Source organism: Selaginella moellendorffii, unplaced genomic scaffold (assembly GCF_000143415.4).
Source record: "Selaginella moellendorffii unplaced genomic scaffold, v1.0 SELMOscaffold_29, whole genome shotgun sequence".
NCBI classification, from domain to species: domain Eukaryota; kingdom Viridiplantae; phylum Streptophyta; class Lycopodiopsida; order Selaginellales; family Selaginellaceae; genus Selaginella; species Selaginella moellendorffii.
The window spans coordinates 493,152-516,201 of record NW_003314290.1 but is presented as its reverse complement, the minus strand read 5'-3'; the positions used below and the strand labels follow the sequence as shown (position 1 = coordinate 516,201).

At 38.4% G+C, this 23,050-nt stretch overlaps 1 protein-coding gene across 1 annotated transcript; it reads right to left on the bottom strand.

Annotated features, from left to right (window-relative positions):
• Window positions 1-5,132: 5,132 nt before the first annotated feature.
• LOC9646008 (putative ubiquitin carboxyl-terminal hydrolase 11) lies at window positions 5,133-6,047 on the bottom strand. The gene has a single exon (XM_024680775.1). The coding sequence runs from the start codon at window positions 6,045-6,047 to the stop codon at window positions 5,133-5,135; it is 915 nt and encodes a 304-aa protein (XP_024536543.1).
• Window positions 6,048-23,050: the final 17,003 nt, after the last annotated feature.

Genomic DNA, 23,050 nt, shown 5'->3' with positions numbered 1-23,050 from the left:
AGCTAGGGTTTTCTGGTTAATTGAGATGCATATTTCTATATTCCATTTCCATCTCCTATACACTCATATTGGTGGAGTTGAGAGGTAACTTTAATTTGAGTGCTTGGATTTGGGATCTTACTTTAGATTTAGCTTTTGCATTGTTTAAATTTTCTTTTTCTTACATCTTTTTTTAACTTCTTCTCTTTTGCTCTTTCCTTTTTGTTCATTTTCATGGTAGAGTAGTAGCCTCCTCTTTTTTTGACTTTAGAGTAGCAGTTGGTGCAATTGCTTGATGCTATGGGATTGTAGTTGAACAATTAGACTCAGTTGATAGTGGCATTTATAGAATATAATACAACTCTTCCTGCTCTTGTTACAAATCTTTGAGTCGGGCCAAAGTTCTTCATATATATATATATATATACACACAAACATGGTAATATAGAAGGTTTCTTTGAATAATGAGTTTAATAATGTTTTTTCTTAATGTTTCTTTCTTAAAAGAAGTGTTTTCTTCAGTCACTTCATTTGTTCTTTACATCCTCTTTATCCTCTTCTCAAAGGATAAAAACAAATTTCTAAAGCACTAATTTTATTTGGATTTGTTGGACTTATCCTCACTTTGTATATATGTTTGGCCTCATTTCACTATGGCATTTATTCATATTCAATACGTGGAGCTATATATTCTATTCAAACTTGTTATGCTTGTCCTCACTTCACAATTTATATTATTTTATTCTTGGTCCACTATTGTATTGTGAAAGTCTACATTCTCAAGGGAATACATAAATTCCTTAGCATTAATAGTAAAAAATATATGCTCTCGTAAACATTCATAATCAGGGATATGCACTCAACCCAAAACTCTAGTAAAAATGATCTAACCCTTAGATAGGGGAATACTCAATACAATAAAATAAAATAAGATTCTTATCTTTATGCATATACTTAATATCATAACTAGGGATATGCACTCAATACTCAATACAATAAAATAAAAAAAGATTCTTGTCTTCATACATATACTTAATATTTAAATTAATATGATAAAGACAAACAATACTCAACTCAATACCAGATTGAGAATGATAATCATATAAATATTATAAATATTTAATGTGCTAGGAGAAGGAAATATTGCATATAAAGAAAAGACACTAGGAATATGAGAAGATGGCTCAGCCGAGAAATAAGGAAAGGTTATAAAAGAGCATAAAGTAAAGAAAAAGTATTAAATGGCAAATTGAATAATTAATACATACCTTGTGAAATCTTTAACTCATCTCTAAAGTTATCATTAAAATAATCAAATTCCTTATTAAAAGTGTAGTGCACGTTATTTATCTCCCCTTAAGCCAATTAAAGATACAAAATGAATCAACTAATAATGTTATAAAATACATTGTTATAACACATTTCTACTATGTTTAAATGCTAAACTCAATCGCATTAGTCCATCATAACATAATACGACAAATAATCCTCAACTTGAGCATGCACACATTTGGTCTACCCATTGGTTTAATATGCCCCAAAACTTCCTTGTAAATCTCAATTTTCTATCTGAGATCATTTCTTCGAAAAGATAATGAACCCGTACTACTTCATGGAAAAAGAGTATGAAGGTTATTTTATTTATTTGGATATCTTCATCAATGGATGCTCCACAAGAGGAAAGACATATGCATAGATGCCTAATATATATAATTTCAAATTTAGGGTTAGGAATATACCTTACTTAAGGGTATATCATAAAGTCAGACTATTTTATAAAAAAAGAGTTATGAAGGTTATTTTATCTATTTGAATACCTTCATCTATAGATGCTCCACAAGATAAAAGATATATATATTATCTATTTGGATACTTTTGTTTGTGGATGCTCCCCAAGAGGAAGGACATATAAAAGAGGAAAAGCATATGTATGGATGCCTAATATATATAATTTTAAATTTAGAGGAAGGATATACACATGGATGCCCAATACATGCAATTTCAAATTTAGAGAAAGCCCATACATACAATTTCAAATTATATTTTAAGTAATCACTAGTAAATAGAAATTAACCCGTGCTATTTGCTCTAATACCACATGTAACATACTTTGTCTTTCTCCCCTTAAGCCAACTGAAAAATGGGTCATTGTTTGATTTAGTGACTATTTTATCCTTATTTATCCCCTAAGGTTTTAAGGATCCATGATGACAGTATATCTAAATCTCATCCCATGATCATATGCATTACAAAAAGGAATCTACTCAAATTTATAAACATTAACTTCTTATAAAGAAAATGGCAAAAAACCAAAAATAGAAGAATTTATAGAAATACATCTCACAAAAGTTAGAGATGGACAACACATTAAGAATTGGAGTAACACGAATAAGATCATATTATATAACACCAAAAGTTAAGCCATAAGAACAATGGTATTAGGTGATAATAACAACACATCATCTACAGCCTTGGATAAAACATTTTTCAATCAACAACAATATGGCATGGTGGAAGAAAAGAATGCAATAAAAATTGAAAAGGAAGAATAAATCTAATAGCTACAATCCTAGATTTGGAGAAAGGCTAGATTTAAAAAAGAATAAAGGAATAACGATAAAAATATGATCCTAAACATTAAGTGAAGCACTGCCAAAAAGCTTTGACTTTTAGAGATAAATTGCAATACCCCTCTTGAGATATGGGAATAGATATATTAATTGAGGACCAATCCTAAATGTACAATTCATATGTTATAATATTATAGTTAACATATTAGGGTAACATACACATATATGTATGTATATATGTATATACATACATATATACATACATACATACATACATACATACATACATACATACATACACATACATACATACATACATACATACATACATACACACACATACATACATACATACATACATACACTTGGCCCTCACACACACACACACATATATATATATATATGATAAATGCTAATATAGAAGGTTCTTTTGAATAATGAGTTTCTATAATATATTTTAGTAAAAAACTAAACTTGTGATTGTGAGTGCACAAAATGTCATTTCAAAAACAGTTTATGCAACCCAACAAATAGTGTTATTATATAATTATTTTTGTATATTGCACAACTACTTTTACAAGATTAAAAAATTCAAAATATATCCATTCAAAACATTGAAATGACTATTTTGGGTAATTTCTATCTATACAAATTAATGTACGATAAAGAATTTTATCATATTTTAACCACCTCTCAGTTTTGAGGTCATTTAGACGAGATACAATATATATATATATATGCTATATTACCTTTTATATCGTTGGGAGTTAAAGATGTAGGGACGCTTCTCTCGACGCCCAGGGCGCTGTTCTTGGTACGATCTCCATCCAGACCTGCATTGGGCATGCTGCAAGGTCGCTGGGCGTCGATCGAGAGCATCACAAAATCGTCGTACAAGGTATGGCATTCTTGGACTTGTGGATCCCACTTAAATTCTTGTGGTTGAGCCCAGAGTGCCTTAGCTACACAAATTTTCACTAGTCTTATGGCTGATCAAGAAGGAACTGGACAGGGTAAATTGATTTCTCAAGTCTCATTCACTAACACCTCGTTCTAGTGTCAAGCCTGTCTTCTTTTCTTTCAAGTCACTGGTGGCCGGCTCTAGACAGCAACCGGAGAACTGTCGTCATCGCCAGTTGTTTTAGAATGTGAGTCCGCTCTAATCTCCACTCTTCATCATTCCAAGCTCACAGGACACTTTCACGTAGAGCAACTTCTCTTCGCTGGTTGCTGATGCAGCTCCTTGCTTCAACGTAAATGGCTGCCACTGCCTAGCGAAAGCATTTGGGATGCCGTACGTGGTGGTTTCTTCTTTGGAGGAACTGAATCCTGGAGGGCTGATTCAACTAACAACGATCACGGCCAGTAGCATTCTTTTGATCTGCTAACTCTGTTTGTTGTTCAGCTCTTTGCCAATAGATGCACTCTAAGGACACAGGCCTTCTCTGTAAGTCCAACACGCACATTGAAGCTGGATGTTCTACTTCGTCCGTCTGTTTCTACATTCTGTTCCTGGCAAGGTAAACATTTGTTTTTTGTATCTATCCCCATAAATTCCTCTCGCTATTTGTTCAGATGGACATACGATCCATTGCAGCATGAACGAGGGTGCAACTCAAAGCTTTGCAACGCTGTAAGCGAAACTTTGCAGTTTGGGTTATTTTTACGCACACATAACTCACTTCGTTTTGAATCAGACTGAATAAGCAGTTTGTACGGTTCTCAACCAGGAACCAATTGAAGGCTTCAAAAAATTCTCCACAGCAAGATGCAACAACACAAAAGACATCATTTCCGCTCAACGCCTCGCAAGTTCCAAGCGAAGATCGAGGAAGAAAAAGTCGTGACAACGCATAAGGTGGTGTTGCCATTCTACTCTTTGTTAATACTCACCAAGCTCAACCGTTACAGGTCTTGCAGGTCGATGAGGTTGCTAAAGCGGATGGAATATGTCCCTCGAAACCATTCGCCCAGAGGATCAGGTGATGGTTTTCGCTGGGAGTTCTCCGCCAAGAGTGTTAAAGCTCGCCTCCATCAAACTAGCACACCTTTGGAGGGAGGCAAACACAGATCAGCATCCAGGCGATTGTTTTGTAGGAGCAAGCTTTCTATGGTGTTGAGATTGTTGGAGCTGAGATCCAGGTACCTCACGAGAAGTTCAAAACGCGCTGGTACCTCACCTGGTTGCTTCCGTCTATCTCTTTTTCGGATGCCGACATAAGGGGACCGATTCAACAAACAACTAGTCGGACATAAAAGTCCCCAAGGTAAACGTGTTTTTGTTTGTGTCTGTTCTGTGTTTCCTACCAGCCAGGCGTGGACCATGTGTAAAACTCGATCCGCTTGTCTTTATCAAGGTGAAATGAGTAAATCTTTGCTTGCTTTCTCAAGTTGTCCAGAATTCTTAATTCCTCGAGCTTATGCATACAAAGCTCCAGCTTCTTGGGGAAACAAGCAGGTTACTTGTCTCCTTTTTCAGTGTCAATACATTCTTGTCAGGGAAGTTTGCGATCTGACAACGAAACATTCCGTCATATGGTCGTGAATTAACTTATTATCATGAGTTACAAATGTTCATGCGCTCTAAGAAGTTTTCTGGTAAAACAGAATGTATGCATCTGTGGAGCTACTGTGTTCTGAAACATGTTCCACCGATTCGTCATCACATGCATACCACTCACTGTTTCCAAGTTTTATACTCGCTGTATAGTGCCCGTAATCAGCGTCACCGGTGTGGTTTATCAACCCATATAGTGAGTAGTGCTGCCCCGATATCTCCACACTTTCTGGAATATCTATGGCAGTATCAATCTTTTCGACATTTCCAGACGAATCACACTTGAACCTTGCGAGATGGAGAATCAAGCAGGCTGGAAGTTTCACAAACTCCATCTTCTTGCAAATGTTGTGCTGCTTACTCTTGCACTTTGAGCAGCACCATGCATCCAACATATCATCTTTTGTGTACTCTTGAATGCACGATTCTAGGGTAATGGTGTTGCCCACAGTCGATGACGGTACTGGCAGCGAGAGAGACATGAATGTCTCAAGTGTCACCGAGGCCTCGTTGGAGCACTTTGGGCACTGTAGCTTTGTTCTGCTCTGACCCTCAAAAATTTCTGCAACTAGCGAGCTTTGCACTTGACCACCACCTTTACGATCCTTTCTCCCTGATTTCACAGGCTTCATTTTCGTGGCAGCCCTCATATCATGACCCTGCTTCAGCTCTTGATCCAAAGCATTCAAGAGGAACATGAGATACTCCTGTGCATCCTGTTGCGAGCCTGGGCTAGATTGGAGCTTGGGTCCTGGCTTGATGGACACGCTCGCGTTGCTACGCATGCTCTCAATGATCAGCTTCCTGAAATCATTCGCCACTTCACCCCTGATCTTGTCCGACTTTGCAAAGAAATCTGATAGCCGTGGCGTATGTAGCAAGCACTGGAGGCTGCTGTTCATCGAGCACGTACTTCCCTGGTTCTGAAGACCAATCGCCATTTGATAGTTTTGAAACCCTAGGACCCGTTTTGTAGGAACGAGAACCTTTTTGATATTTCCATTAGAACAAAACAAAGCATCCCACATGGCATCCCTCGCGCTAGCGATGGTGGATTCGAGGGTACTCCGCTAAGGGAACCACTATTCTATCAGCGTGGGCGGTGGTCTGCTTGTCTCTCTTGGTATTGTAGATTGATCGTTTGATTTATTTTCCAGGAAGAGGGAGCTCCAGAGGGGGAAAATAAAGGTACATTTTTTTGGTCCTTGGTGATTCTATCGTTTTCAGCTTTCTGATCGTAGGAAGATGGAACTTCTCTGACGTTGGACGATTTCTATGACCTTCCAAAAGTAAGAAACATCAATGGGAAATTTTAGCAATTTAATTTTTCATGGTGAATCTGTTTAAACAGGGACTAACGCACAAGGAGATGATCGCTGCTCGGCACCACTACCTCAAGTGTCAAGCTCGCTGTGGTTTACTTCCTCCCTCCACGCCAATCCGGTCTTTCTAAGTTCACAACCAAGGTACTCAAAACCTTTCAGATTATCTTTGCAGGAAACATGATCCAGTGATGAAGCGAGTAGTTTTCTTTCTTTCTGAGTAGCATTTCAAAGCCCTCGTTTCTCCAGTAGCCAGGAAAATCTTCACGTCCCAACTTGCATAATCTTCAGCTTGAGGTCTCTTTGTATCAATCTTTTCCCACTCTGTTCTATGTGGCCGCTGTATGTAGAGCAAAACGTAAGTCTCCCAGATCGAAACAAGACCTTGGCTGCTGCTCATCATGTTCCTTGCGTAGATCCTGCATTTGATCTCACGCTTGATCTCTATTACATCAAGAACGTTCATAAGAAAGGCGCGAGAGAGTGTGCCGTGTAGACCTTGCCTTTGTCCATGGCTTCCTTGATCATCCTGGCCAATTGTCATGCATGGAAGCTTCATTACCAGTCAGAAACAAGAGCAGGAACTCCTGCTGCGGCCGAGTGAAGTAAGCATCGAGTCCCTCATGCCGGAGTAATCCAAGAAATGATCCACATACAACAGCTGCTCCATTACTCATGAGTTGTGAGTTGAGTTTAATTTTCAATTGTAGTATAATACAAATAATATAAATTTTTAAAAAATTAAGGTTTATTGAAAACTTAACTATATTATATAGGTAAAATATGTTCTAAAATATGTTCTAAAGGACAATGAACATCCCTACTATGGCATATAGTAAGTATTTAAATTGTTGAACAAAAGATTTATTTGCAGAAAAATTAATCCTGTCATTTCTTTAAATCCATATTCTGTGCTTTCTAGCTACTAAATGTCAGATTTATCAGAATTTAAAATTATTAAATTTGAAATAAGATTCTTTGTAAGGTTATATAACCATTTGAAAGGAAAAAAAAACAACCATTGATATAAGCTTGTTGCATATAAAAAAGAGATTTGATTCATTTTCTAAAATACATTCTTGAGAGGTTTGTCATAGTATAATGTCTACAATTTATATATCTTCATTTACATTCTCATTTGAAAAGAGGAAAATATACACAAATGTTTATTAGTTTTAGTGTTAGTAATTTTAACTTTTGCAATCTTTTTTTCTAAGGTAATAATTCAAGGGTTAAAAGTTGTAATAGTGGTCTTATTGCATAACATAACGAAACCACACAAGAGAAAGAAAGAAAAGATAGCGAGCATATCAATCATAAGTTGGAAAAAATGCAATGACAAAGGGTGTAATAAATTGGGTGTAAAAAAATGTCCCTACTTATTTTAAAAAACTGTAATTCTGTGACTTTTAAAAAATTCTCTATTTGTTTTTAGCTTCTAGTGGACAATATGATGGTATATATACTATTGCAACATATTGCAACATCATGCCTCTAAAAGACTACTATGAAATATTTATTAAAATGGTAAAGATAGAAATGGAGACACACTAGTATTACAGATAATATTGCAAAAAAAACATTTGCAAGTATATCAAATAAAAAATATGTTTTTTTATTAATTATAAAAAGTATACTAATGTTGTGTGAATACAGATAGTGAGAAATTCTTTTGCAACTCCAAAGCATGTTCAAAAGATGGTGCTCAAGAATTTTATTATAAGCACCCTATTCTATCTAGGCTGCAAAAAAACTCAATTAGACAAGACTAATTTATGGGACTTACTATGATGTGTGCAACCTGAGATTAGCCTCAGGAGGTAGGAAAATAATACTATGTACTTTACAATAATATCTTTTTTATGTTTTGTGTTATTTAGGATAAAATCTTAGATGCGTGAATCTCGAGAGGGGAAATTGCAGTAAAAAATTGATTCTATCCTTGAAATAAAATGGATCTATCCCTATGAGTTTATTCACAAGAGTTTATTTCAAGATCAAGTCATTAATAAGTAGGAGCACCCTTTTGTCCTCAAGATGTCTACCATGGGCTTTGCCTTTGGTGTAAATCTTGTTTCTCGAATGGATATGTTTGGGTTAAATGACATTGTTAATACATATGTACATTTTGAACATGAACATATAGAGCTGATATTAAGTTGAACAACCATAGGAGCTCATGTGTATGATTTGAGGTAGTTATTTTTCTCACTATTTTAAAATGGTTGTAAATTTTACCCTTTTCACAGGCTATATTCCAACTTCACAATTGCAAAACACAAGACTAGATGGCTTAGGAAATATTTTGGAAGTCCTTCTCCAATATTATGCTAAAGTGGACTAGTAAGCTTAGTAGCTTTTATGGTTTCATATTAGATGGGGTTGGGGCTAATTAGAATAGTGTTTGGGCAAGTTTTTTAGAAATGGTTAACCCCTCAAAGGTTGTGAAAGAACTTAATTTAGAAAAAATCCTAAATTAGCACTACCACCTTATCAAACTAAATTTCTAGTTAATGTTTAAGGAGTTATGCAAATAATGCTAGGTTGCACCTTTTGAAGAAGAACACGAGGCAAAAGCAAACGAAATTCAATTGTGGTGGCATGAAGATGGGTATACAGATGCAAGTTGTCTACCACAACTTGAGTTATGGTTAGGGTGGTGGGAAGTTAAAATGTTTCAGTGGGGATATCATTCTTTTTATGTTGGTTTCATTTTTTTCTTTTCTTTTCATTACCTTTTAATAGCATCTTTTTCATTATGACTAAACACTTAAGGATTTCATATACACCCTAACTATGAATCTCTCTGAGAGTAAATATTGGAGTTAATGTTCCTCTATAAGGAACGGGAAGCTAAATTTATATAAAACATATCTATTGAATTTGATATGTGCTACAGAGTAGTCTTCAAAAGTTTTAACATTTTAGGAGGGAAGATATATAAGAACAAAGCCTTTTATTGAGATTTTATAAGATCGGATGAAGAAGAAAGTACTCCATTGCATGAATAGTAGCAGCTGTAGTGGAAGAAGTGGTTTATGGCACATCTATGGAGTACACTCCCTAGGCTTTTAATTGTGATAAAAAGGCTCATCCACTCAAAGCATTGTTTTTCCTTTGCTAGTGAAGATGTTAGTATAAACTTTGGAGAAAAAAGTTCTCACAAACTTAATGTTGAGTACTAAACAATGGCCTTGGACTGAGCCACCTCATGTGGTTGATGAAGAGAGTGCATCATAATATGTTAAAATCACTTACCATAACATAGACTTGAAGTAATAAGCAATCTACTATATGCCAATAAAATCTAATATAAGGTGTGTGGGGATGCTTCTAAAGGGCAAATGTTGGGCTTAAATCCATAGTGATAAATTTGTTTTTATTCCAACCTCATATTTCCATGGGAATGAAAGCAAGAAGGATTTTCGAAATGATACTAGCTATATTATTGCAACACCGATGCCAACCATACAAAATGGTTTAAAGACACTATAGTGACAAATCTAATGCAATACCTAAAGAATTACTAGTGGGGTTTCACTCACCTTGGATGAGATTGAAAACTTTGAGAAATTTAGTTTCAATTTTGAGAGGAGGAAAGTTGGAAACATGAGTGACAAAATTAGCATTATATTTAAAGAGATACATAGAAGGCTAGTAAGAAAAAGTAAGGCAATTAAATTTGTTAGTACTATTTTCAAGTAGAGTAGGGTAAAATAAGCTTAGCACAAATGCTTAAGTGTGAGATACTCTTCATGAAATACATCATTGCACTTGCAAAAGAGTAAATAGTTAAATAGAAGGTAGAGAGTATACAATTATCATTCAAGACCTTCATATGTCTAGATTTTACGAAGTGCAAGGAATATAAGAAGGTATATGCTTCTTACAAGCATATGTACTGCATCTTCATCAACACCTTACACCAAGAACCTAAAATGGACAATCATATACACCATACAAGCCTTAGTATTGTTGAATCATATAAAACTTTTGGAGCTAACTAGAATTTCCAAGATTATTTATGTTTATTCTCTATCAATAATATAAACTTATTATAATTTATATAATTAATAAAAATAACATACTTTTTATTTGATATACTTAGGAGTGTTTTTTTTCATAATATTGCTCATAATACTTTGTATCTCTATTTCTGTTTTTACCATCTCAAAAAATATTTCATGGTAGTCTTTCAAGTGCATGATGTTGTAGTGTATCACAAGAGTATATGTACTATTATACTGATTGTCACCTTGTTTTCACTAAAGCCAATAAATATAAAAAGCATTTCTTGAAAGTCATAAAATTGGAATTTTCTAAAATAAGTAGGAGAGCTTTTTCGTTATACCCTCTATCATTGCTTAGAGCGAGGTTCCATTGAGCCACACCAGGTATCCAAGTAGGTAGTGCCACCCATACTTAGACTGGGAGCATCGGCCAGTCGATCTCTCGGGGGAACTAGAGCCGGCTCTTGAACACTTCACCAAGCCACCCTGCTTGTCGGTTCATGTTCACTCTAGTCTTGGACCTCCCAGTGGGCAGCTCATCACCCAACACTAGGTACAGCCTTCCTGAGCCAAACTGGCCTTTCCTGGCCAAACTGGCTCCACTACAGTCCTCCCCCTCACTATACTTTTGGAGCTCACCAAACCCCCTAGGGTCTGGGAGACGAATGCTTTGGGCTTTCACCCTCTCAGACTCAGACTCGGACTCGAACTCGAACTCGGACTCGGCCTTGGCCTCAGTCCCAATCTCGGTCTCGGTCTCAGTCTTGGTCCTGGTCTCGGTCCCGGTTTTGGTCTCGACCTCAAACTCCATCTCAGGTCCTTCTCAGACTCCATTTTGGATTCCATCTCGGGTCCATCTCGGACTCTATCTCGGACTCCATCTTGGGTCCATCTCGGACTCCATCTTGGACTCCATTTTGGGTCCATCTCGAACTCCATCTCGGGTCCATCTCGGACTCCATCTCGAACTCCGTCTCGGTCCATCTCGGACTCCATCTCGGACTCCATCTCAGACTCCGTCTCGATCCATCTTGGACTCCATCTTGGTCAATCTTGAACTCCATCTCGGACTCCGTCTTGGTTCATCTCAGACACTTCCACATGTCATGTGTTGGTCATTTTAGGTCCCTTTTTAGAGCCCCGCTTATTGCTCGCTTCGTGCTCATTCCTCGAACACTTTGTTGTAAGTTCCATTCCCGCTCTCGACCTTTCAAGTCGGAGCTTTTAGTCTAAACGTGTTATGCTCATTTGGCTTTCGCTTTGGCCACTACCACGTGGCGCCCTTCCGGCTCCATTTTGGGGCCTAGGGATTTTGTGTCTCACAACTCCACCACCCATAGACAAAGTTTGATGTCCTTATCGAACAATAAACTATTTTATAAAGTAATATTAACATGTATTACCCTTTCCATTCTTGACACCTCGCCAATATTCGTTAATGGTTTGATACTGAAGGCTCATCGTGTCTTACCCATCCTTTAAGGAGGGTAATCTTTCCAACTTAGAGATTGATTGGACCACTTATAGTGGTTCTCTCCTTTTATTGGTTTAGTTCTCGCTAAACCTCTTAGAGACACCGTCTATATCTCAATCCCACTACTTTTTCTTGAATAGTCTCAATTTCCATTGATTGAATGTTTGCACTTTGGAACTTTACTTTTTGACTTTTTGAAGTCAATTTCTTAGGTGTCTCCAACACTTTGCATTGCACATATTATGTAACTCCATTTCCCCATCCTAGAAAATTCTCTACTTAAGGGCACCATCATCCTCTCTGCTATTTCGTGCCACCTTGGGCACTAAGTTTCAGTTATCATACTTTGTGCTAGGGCTATCCATGGCCCTATCATTTGGCTACCTCATTGCTCCCCCTTTTGGAGCATCCACTTTTGCCAAATTAGAGTTGTCGGAAATCCATCCTTGGGGAACATTGCCTTTCCAGCACCCAACATATTAGTGTTTTTGGCCTAACTTTGCCATTTGGATTCTTTCCCATGATTCCCATGGCTTTTTTCTTAGCCACTAGTTTTTTACTCCTATCCTTGATTGTTGCACCTAATAACATATAATTATTACCTCCATTTTCGAGGTTTCCTTTCGGTTCAATAACAAACATTTTGCTTTGCCAAGTCCAAGGGGTGTTCACCCCTAGTACGTCTTTTTAACATTTTCTGCTGTGGGCTCTATCCACGGCCTAACTTTTGAAACCTTCCCTTGGATCTCTTATAGAGACTACTTTCGTTGGACTTACTATGCCATCGTATTGACATAGCTCACTTCCCTTGGGTGTTCTTCCCACTTGGTCACCTTGACTAAGCCACACCATCATCAATAGTTCAAATCAACACTTTTGAACTAGGAACTTTATCCCTTAACCTCACAAGGACCTTGTCCTTGGTTTAGCCATAAGACCACATAGTGATCTAACTTTGGCACCTTAACAAGTTTGCCAATAGGTATTAAGTCTTCTAGACCTTTAAGTTGTTGACTATAACCCTGGGGGCATCCCCCACACTTGCGGTGCACCCAAGCCAGCCCTTTTGGCCAAGGGTCCATAACAACTAAGACTGAGTGTCCCCATCTCATTCACCATGTCCTTGGTGCCACTCGCACCAAGTGTTCAAGTTAGATATGCCGAGCCACACTAAGTAATCTAACCGTGCATCACGACTCCGAGGCATCCCTCGCTTGGTAGTGTGCCCAAACCAGTCTCCTCACTGAAAGTCCATGACCACCGAAAAATGAATGTCCTCATATTCCAAACTATCACCACACCCTAGTGATTTAGGACTCGAACCCAAGCACTAGAGGGTCAGGACTTGAACCCAACCTCTGCATATGCATCTACAGATGGCATCGCACAGGATGCCTGGCATGATTCCCCACGCTGATGCACCAACTTATAGTTAAAGCGCGCTATAGATCACAGCTTAGGAACCTAGTTCCTCTGCACTGCCAAATCCTCTCACTTGACAAGTTTGTGATCATGCATGGACTCCTCCATGCTCGGCCCCATGGGCCACCCCTTTTGAAGTTAGCACCTTCAACTAGGGGATTTGTTCCCCTGACTCGCCAATCTCGCTTAGCAAGTCATCCGGCCACCGTGATATGGTTCATGCATAAGCGTGAAAGTCCTTGACCATTGATTTTTGTTCAAAACCCTCTCTTTGAACACTTGGGAACTACTTCCCCAACCTTGATAGCCTCGCCTCATAGCTAGCTTCAAGACCACACTTCTGTTGTGCCACTCTGATTTCGCGTGCTCTAAGAACTATTTACACTTAGCTTTCTAAGTACTTATCTACCTAAAATTATCTTCTGGAACCTTCAAGGAACTTTGTTCTTTAGTTTGCAAAGGCTTCTCCTTCGCAAGCTCCCTACTCACCATATGGTCTAATAGATAATTCCACATTTTAGACTCTTTATGGCATCACGATTGTTAGTAGCAATATCCTTGAGCACCCTCTTGATTCTCCACTCCCAACTTGCATAACCACCGTTGGTTATGCCCTTCGGTTTTTATGGTTCAATTTCATCCCAATACTACTTGCCTTTTAGCCTCATATGTTTCCTTTGGTTATTCTCCTCTAGATTAGGAGGATAGCTTTGCACCTTCTACCATGCTTTAGCAAGTATTCATAGGGATAAACCTACCCGATAGCTTAGGGAGTGGTTCCTCAATCTAGGCATGCTCACTTTATAATCCCATATACCGGGATTACCATTGCTACTTATAGGCCTCGATATGCCCATCACTAGCCTAGCCAAAATCTCATTTTTGGCTTTGTCCAAATCGGATAGATAGATTCTTTCCGTCTTCACAACCTTGGACGTTTAGATGGCATCTCCTATCCATCATTCGCTAGGGATTTAGTCCCTTGGGCTTTATTTATTGCCCTTGCGACACTAAACACCACCTCCTGGTGTTCTAGAGTGTTTAGGTGTCCCAATGATGGTCTCCTTGATAATAAGTATTTCTTTTTTCGACATTGACTCCCTATATCGTAACATAAGCAATTTATCCCCTCTAAGGGTATATTTAACTTCCTCATGCCATCAAAAAGTCTTGGGTAATTACCTTTTACTCATTTAACCAATTATTTTGCACCTCTTGCTTAGTTGCCCCATAGTTGTCAAATCCTACAACTCATTGTTTAGTGCTTCCACACCTCCATCATTATTTTGGTCACCACACTCCAACCACATGCCTTCCAACTTAGGTTATGCCATTCCCTTGGCAAAGGGTTCCCATGAACCTATCAATATAACCTCAAGGTATCTCACTTTGGCACATTTGGTGTCTCCACACCAACGGCTCCACAAACCTACCTCTATGACACTTCTTACTTGTGTTTAGGTCTTTGCCAAGACCAAAACAATCATTTTTCATGCCAACTATCAGTTAGCACTACACTATAGTGTTTACACTCAACTCCATGCCAAAGTTGCTCTCTTTTTTTGGGGAACACCTTTCTCATGACTTTAGTATGGCACATTCTGCCATTGATGAGATACCCTTTATTTTCATCTTTGGATCTTATGATCCCCCCCATCCTTCGTGAGGTACAAGACACCTAAGTCCAAATGCTTCCATCAATCCTTTAGGATTATTCCTTGACTCTATTTGAGTCATTCAGCTTTTTTGGACTTTGTCATCCGACGACCCATGAGGTCCTACTTTTGAGGTGCCAGTTTGCTCGAATACAACTTCTTGTATTCAAGTCCTACTCACAAGGACCATTTTTGCAAGTGTTACTCCGACACTTGATTTGTTCTCTTGGGGTAACCTTTTGCCCCTTAGGCACTTGTCCATGTGATAAGAATACCAACTCATCCTCTGAGTGCACCCCCAACTCCTTCGGTTGTTCCAGCATTTATTAGAGGTAGCTCCGGCTACCATTTCAAGGACTTGTGTCTTTTTCCGTATTTGACCTCTTGCGGTCATTACTTCTGATCTCACATTCATGAGCACCAACCTCAACTATATGAGGATAATTTTGTGACTCCTTTATTGCCTTGGAGTCTCTATCTTTCCCATGATCCCAACTATAGTTGTTTACCACAATTACATTAGCCAGTTGGCTATGTCAAACACTCATCTGGATCACATCCTCAACTTTTTGAGGAAACCTTTATACTGTTCCTAAGATCCCAAAGTCGTTCCCTTACTGGCCCCTTTTCTATCCACGACATCGCACCCAAGTTCATGCATGAACTTGAGTGGAGAGCCATGTCCTCTCAACATGCTACTCCTCAAGGATAGGCCCACTCCTAGGACCTTCCAATGCCAATATCAATGGTGATATACTTGAGCACCAATAAAAGTAGAATTAAAGAACAGCTCCAATATTAAATTGTAAGCAACTAATTTTTCCATTCTACTTTAGTCACTTAACCACACCTCCGACCACATGAAGGAGTCTCACTCACAACCTCCATAAGTCCTATTTTGGACTTGGGCTTGTTAGCCTCAAGAATGGCATCCCCGCCATTCAACTTTTGCACTTGGTCCAAGTGCTCCACGTGTCCGATCCCATGATTGACACCCCAAGGTACTACCGACATATCAGCCCATTACGCTAAGGCCATGCCCATTCATCTTGGTCACATCGGTGGTCTGACACCACCTACATCACAGTCTCGTCTCTCAAAGACTAGGCTATCCGTCCATGAGTGATCATCCCAAATCCACTCCTTAGCATCCTTAGGATGCCCATAGACATGGGGAATAGCCTTCCCCAATATCCCCTTTCCGGTCCCTACCAAGTCCCTTTCTGCCCATGGCCGTGTTCGCCAACATTGCCACTGGATCAAGGCCCACAGGCCCGACCACTAAGTCCCATGGTCCTCTGGGACTTCCTCCTCACATGACCGTGTCCTTGGTCTCTACACTATGGGGCAGCTCCTCTTCCTTTTCATAGTCTGGGACCTTGGGGCAACATTTCGAAACACTGTGGCCTTACACAAGCCTCGTGGGTACTCTCCCCGCCTTCCGCCTTTGGGTGCTCTAGTCGTGGGCTTAGAGCGAGGTTTCGTTAAGCCACACCAGGTATCCAAGTAGGTAGTGCCACCCACACTTGGACTAAGAGCATCGGCCAGTCAATCTCCCGGGGGAACTAGAGCCGACTCTTGAACACTTCACCAAGCTACCCTGCTTGTTAGTCCATGTTTACTCTAGTCTTGGACCTCCCAGTGGGCAGCTCATCACCCAACACTGGGTACAGCCTTCCTGGGCCAAACTAGCCTTTCCTAGTCAAACTGGCTCCACTACAGTCCTCCCCCTCACTATACTTTTGGAGCTCACCAAACCCCCAAGGGTCTGGGAGACAAACACTTTGGGCTTTCACCCTCTCAGATTATTTAATCCCACCTTTGACCACATGGAAGAATCTCACTTATCACCTTCATAAATATTATTCCCAACTTGGGGATATGTTAGCCCCGAAAATTGGCATTTATGCCATTCAACCTTTGCATTTGGTCCTAGTGCTCCACGTGTCTAATCCCATGACTGACCCAAAGGTATTATCGATATATCAACTTAATACGCTAAGGCTATGCCCATTCACTTTTGTCACATTGGTGGTCTAACACCACCTACATCACAGTCTTATCTCTCAAAGACTGGGTTATTTGTCCATGAGGTCATCCCATGACCACACCTTAGCATCTTTAAAATGTTTGAAGACAAAGGGAACACTCTTCCTAATGTCCTTTCTTCAATTCCCACCAAGTCCTTATCCATGACCATGCTTGCTAACACTGTTATTGGGTCAAGGCTTAAGGGCCCAACCATTAAGTCCCACTGACTTCTAGGACTTCCTCACCATGTGACTGTATCTTTAATCACTACATAAAAGGACTATGTGAGACACAAAATCCCAAGGCCCCAAAATGGAGCCGGAAGGGCGCCACGTGGTAGTGGCCAAAGCGAAAGCCAAACGAACATAACACGTTTGGACTAAAAGCTCTGACTTAAAAGGTCAAGAGTGGGAGTGGAACTCCCAACAAAGTGCTCGAGGAATAAGCACGAAGCGAGCAATAAGCGAGGCTCTAAAAATGAACCTAAAAGGACCAACACATGACACGTGAAAGTGTCCGAGATGAACCGAGACGGAGTCTGAGATGGAGTCCGAGATGGAGTTCGAGATGGACCGAGATGGAGTCCGAGATGGAGTTCAAGATGGACCGAGACGGAGTCCGAGATGGAGTCCGAGATGGACCGAGACGGAGTCCGAGATGAAGTCCGAGATGGACCTGAGATAGAGTCCGAGATGGACCCAAGATGGAGTCCGAGATGGAGTTCGAGATGGACCCAAGATGGAGTCCGAGATGGACCCGAGATGGAATCTGAGATGGAGTCCGAGAAGGACCTGAGATGGAGTCCGAGGTCGAGACCGAGACCGGGACCGAGACTGAAACTGAAATTGAGATCGGGACTGAGACCAAGACCGAGGCTAAGTTCGAGTCCGAGTCCAAGTCTGAGTTCGAGTCCAAGTCTGAGTCCAAGTCTGAGCTAAAGTAGAATGGAAAATTTAGTCACTTATAGTATATTACTACATTTACAAATAAGTATATAGTCAAAATAAAAGGTGGAAAGTACATAATTGTTATTCAAGAGTTTCCTTCTTTTATATATTTAAACTACCAAGCATAAGGAATATAGGAAGGCATATGCTCCTTATAAACATATATATTAGATCTTTATCAACACCTTATACTAGAATTTTAAAGTGCATATTCATATACATCATGCAATCCTTACTATTGCTAAATTATAAAAGACTTTTGGAGCTAATTAAATTTTTCAAGAGTATTGATGTTTATTTTCAACTAATAATATAAAATGTTTATACTTCATATAATTTATTAAAAAACATACTTTCCATTTCATATACTTGTGAGAGTTTTCCTTTTGGAATACTGCCCATAACGCTTATATGTCTCTATTTCTATCTTTACCATCTCAAAAAAATTTCATAATAGTCTTTTGGGGTGGAATATTATAATGTGTTATGAAAGCATATATATTGTTATACTAATTGTTCCCATTATTTCCACTAGAAGATAAAAACAAATAAAGCATTTTTTAAAAGTCATGGATTTGCAATTCTCTAAAATAAGTAAAAAGACATTTTCCTACACCTAGGTTGTTATACCTTTTGTCATTGCATCTATCTTAAACTTATATTTATTATCCTTTTTTCCTTTCTTTTGTATGATTTTATTGTATTATGCAATGGAATAGCTATTGCAACTTCTGACCCTTAAATTACTACATTGGGAAGAAAAATTAGAATGTAAACTCCTAGCCAAAGTTGGATCTGAGACCTCTTTGATATTAAATGTAAGCTCCTATATTTGTATTTTCTAGGAGGTCATTTAATTTAGTACTATTCAAATTTGAAGACACTTAACCCCAACTATCTCAAGACTCTTAACCAATTGGAAAAATAATTATACTCTTAGTTATGAGCTCTTTCTCTTTATATTTAAACCTTTATAAACAATATTTTGAGTCATTCCTTTTGGTTATTTACATGCAAAAGTTAATATTACCAACACTAGAATTCATGAATATTTGTGTATATTTCTCTTTTAATGAGAGTATAAATAAAAATCTATAAATTCTAGACATTATATTATAATAAACCCCTCAAAAATATATTCTAGAAAAGAACCAAGTCTCTCTTTTATATGTAACAAGTTTACATTAACAATTTTTTTTTCTTTCAAACAGTTATAAAAGAATCTTATTTTAAATTTATTAATATTTAAATCATGATAAATATAATATTTAAAAGTTTGAGAACAAATAGTATAGATTTAAGAAAGTGATAAAGTTACTTTTTGTGCAAAAAAAAATCTTATTTTATGTTATATTCTAACGAACCTCCCTATTATGGCATATAATAAATATTTAAATTCATGGATAAGAAGTGTCATCCAGAATTTTTTTATCTATATAAAGTGTAGAGTTGTAAAAATATTAGGTTCACTATAAACCTTAATTTTATGAATTTTATAATGTTTATATAATACTATAATTGAAAATTGAGCTCAAATCATAAGCTTAAATCTTCATTTTGTGAACTCAAGAATGGCTTGCACTCTTTGTGATGAAATGGTGAATAGTTGATAGATCTTATTTTGGCTCATTTATATATAAGTGTAACGCATGTGATCATGAGATAAAATTTGGATATATTGTTATTGTAAATCCTTGGAACTTTAGGGGATAAATGGGGATAAAATGGCCACTAAAGGCTCTTTTATCAAGCAATTGCCCCTTTTCCAGTTGGCTTAAGGGGAGAGAGATAAAGTGAGTTATATGTGGTATTAGAGCAAATGGTATGGGTTCGATTCTCATTGATTAGTGGCTACTTAAAAATATAATATACCCTTGAGCAAAGTATATTTCTACCCCTAAAATTTAAAATTGTACATATTGAATCCTTCCTTTTGTACCCAATAGTCAATGAGTACATTGACATTTCTAAAGGGGGGTGATTATATAATCATGAGATGAAATTTGAATATACTATTACCCATGGATCTTTAGAATTTTGGATAAATGGAAATAAAATAGTCATTAAAGGCTTAGGGAAATAAAATAGTCATTAAGGGCTTAGGGGGTGAGTGTAGCGCATATGATCATGAGATGAAATTTGAATATACTGTTACCCATGGATCGTTGGAATTTTGGATAAATTCAAATAAAATAGTCATTAAGGGCTCTTTCATCAAGCAATTGCCCCTTTTTCAGTTGGCTTAAGGGGAGAGAAATAAGGTGCACTACAATAAATCTAAGTTAATTAAAATTACAATATTGGAACTCATTACAATATTTTTTTGATAAAGTCTGGTGTGAGCCGTTATGCTCAGTTGTTCTTTGCAGTCAACAGGTAAAAATCCTGGAAGAAGCGGCACCAATTTTGAAGAAAAAGAAGTTCAAGGTGTCCCTTTTAAACTTCATAGAATAGGATAGTTTTTATTGTCATTCCAAAAATCATCGTCCTCAATTTATTTGGTTTGAGTTAGTGAATTAAGCAATGGATTGAAAATGGTGTAACATTGATTAAACAACTTTTCTTTTCTCTAAATTTTCTTCTCATACCTCTCCAATCCAAATCTTGTATGTGTTGATTGTTGTCATTCTAATTCTATTTTCTATTACTATTCTCTTAGCATTGAAAGGTTAAAATCATAATTAAAAATATTGAATATTTTATATGCAATAAAATAACAATATATTTCATTTTTTCTAGCCTCACTCCCTAGATAAGTGCTATCAAAATCATATCCATAACACTGTTCTTCAAGGATACCATTAAGGGGTTCACTTATGTAAGCTTTTGAGTTAAATTTTTTAGGAATTTACCTAATTCAAACCAAAAAATATTTAATACCTTTAACCAATTGAAAAATAAAATGCATTATTACTCATGGGCTCTTTCCCTTTACCTATGGATTGTCTCTTGAATCTAGTTTCTTACAATTTAGCATTAGCTTATCCAATGTTCATTAAAACAAAGATAGACGACACACTCCATAAAATGCTAAATAATATCTCAAATAAATTAGCGATACAAACTCAAAAACTTCAAAAACCTAAATATAGAATAATATTATGCTAATAGATAGATTTAGACACTTTCTATAAATAACCAATCGAACCAAAATAAAATATTAATAGACTATAGTGCAAACTAGCAAATGAGTTTCCGATTGTATACTTAACAAAAAATATATAGAAATTCTTACTTTATGTTTATCCAGTCTAAGTACATGTGATAACTAATTCCTCAATTAGCTTCAGCAGAAATTAATAAATGTTCCCGCAATATTGATTTCATGCTGTTGTGGCAATGAAAGAAGAATTAAAAGACTTAGCCAACAAATAACTCTTGATATCTATAGCCACAATTGCAACAATTTCACATTCAACATTTTTTATTATAATTGTGGAAGGATCAATCTTGCAAAAAGAATTTTTCTACCACACAAGAGAAAGATGGAAAGTGCTTTTTTGGCAGTGTTGGCTAGCCAGTTCTTTAAATATTGCTTTTTTGCAGTTCTCTTGCTCTTTTAATTGCTTTCTATATGCAATATCAACGTTATTAATCTCAGGGAACATGGCAACTAACACTGGTGCCATGAGTGACATCAAGGCTTAAAAATTCTCTGTTTCAAACCTTCTTTATACATAATTGATTGAGCATTTCATTCTTATGCATGATCAAGATCTAGTTCCACATTAGCTACCTTATTCGTCATAAGGATCACGCCACAGCCACGGTGCTGAGTCGTCCTGTTCTTGATACTAATAAAGCGCAGAGCTTTAGGGTTTTAGGTGTGAACCGTTAAGGATGCCGCGAGAGTCGTTTGAGGCGGTGCTGAAGCGGGCGCTCGAGGCAGTGGAGCGCAAGGCGGAGCACGACGACGACCTCGACTGGGAGGCATGGAACAACCGCGAAGAGTGCGTGCTGGGTAAGCGCTGGACCACAGCCAAGCTCGTGCGCTACCGCGAGCTATGGAAGCTAGGGGCGTCGTGCGTGGTACGCCCTGGCGGCAAAGTTGTTGCCGTGGAGCGGAAACACCAATCTTTTATCACTGCTTATGTTCAGAGGTGCTTCCGACCGGCGCTAAACTGGATCTGGATGGTGGAGTACCTCCGATTCGCCTATCCCCCAAGTGGAAACATCAAGTTCGCGAGCTTGCAAGCCCACCATGACGCTCTCCACCTGCTCGAGCCCGAGACTGGCTGCTTCCCATGGCCGCGATTCATCCTCGACGTTGGACAGTGCCAGACGCTGCCCGAGCTCCTCTCCTACAAGGACGCCTACTTCCATAGCCCCGGCTCCAAGGTCCAGATCTTCCTGGCGCTCAAGTGCTACTTGAAGACGCGCATGAGGCAGATGGTGGCGGTGTTGTTCGAGCGAGACGACGCGGGTGATGGTATCACGGCGAGAGCCATCTCGTTTGGGGAGGAGGCGCTTCATCCCGTGACTGTCGCGTGGCTGGTTGAAGAGCAGGGGATTTTGCTCAGCGGGGTTGGGCATGGCGGTGTCGACTGTGATCGACCGGGCATTCCGGGCTACCAGATCGAGCTTGACACCGCCAAGGTGCTTGGGGGTGCCGGAGATTTGGAGGCCATTCTCAGCTACTGTGGAGACCACTTCACGGTTGATCTCTACTGGATCAAGATTGAGTTCCTTCGGTACCAGGAGGTCTACTCTAGATTGCCTCCAAATGTGTTCTGAGTCGTCCTCGTCTTTTAGTTTCTTCCATTAGCACTTACGTTTCTAATTTTACCTGTGATCTTTCTGTCGGTTGATTAGATATCTCATTCACTTGGTTTTGGGTTTCCGAAAGGCGGCGATATTTTTGCTCGGGAAAGAAGCTTGCTTAAAAACTTGAATGTTTTTGTGTGGAAGACGGTTACTTGAATTCCAGAGCGATCATACCTGCTGTAACATTCTAAGGATGTGGATAAAAAATCCCTGTAAGTGTAAAAATCGCTTATTTTTATGTTCTTTGCTCTTGCTCTTTCCAGGAGATCACTAGACAATCCATGTAAGCACAAGAAATGGACAGCTTTCAGTTTGCTCC

Bases quoted from the DNA above. Each gene is read 5' to 3' on its own strand.
- LOC9646008 (XM_024680775.1), bottom strand. From the start codon at position 6,047: ATGGCGATTGGTCTTCAGAACCAGGGAAGTACGTGCTCGATGAACAGC.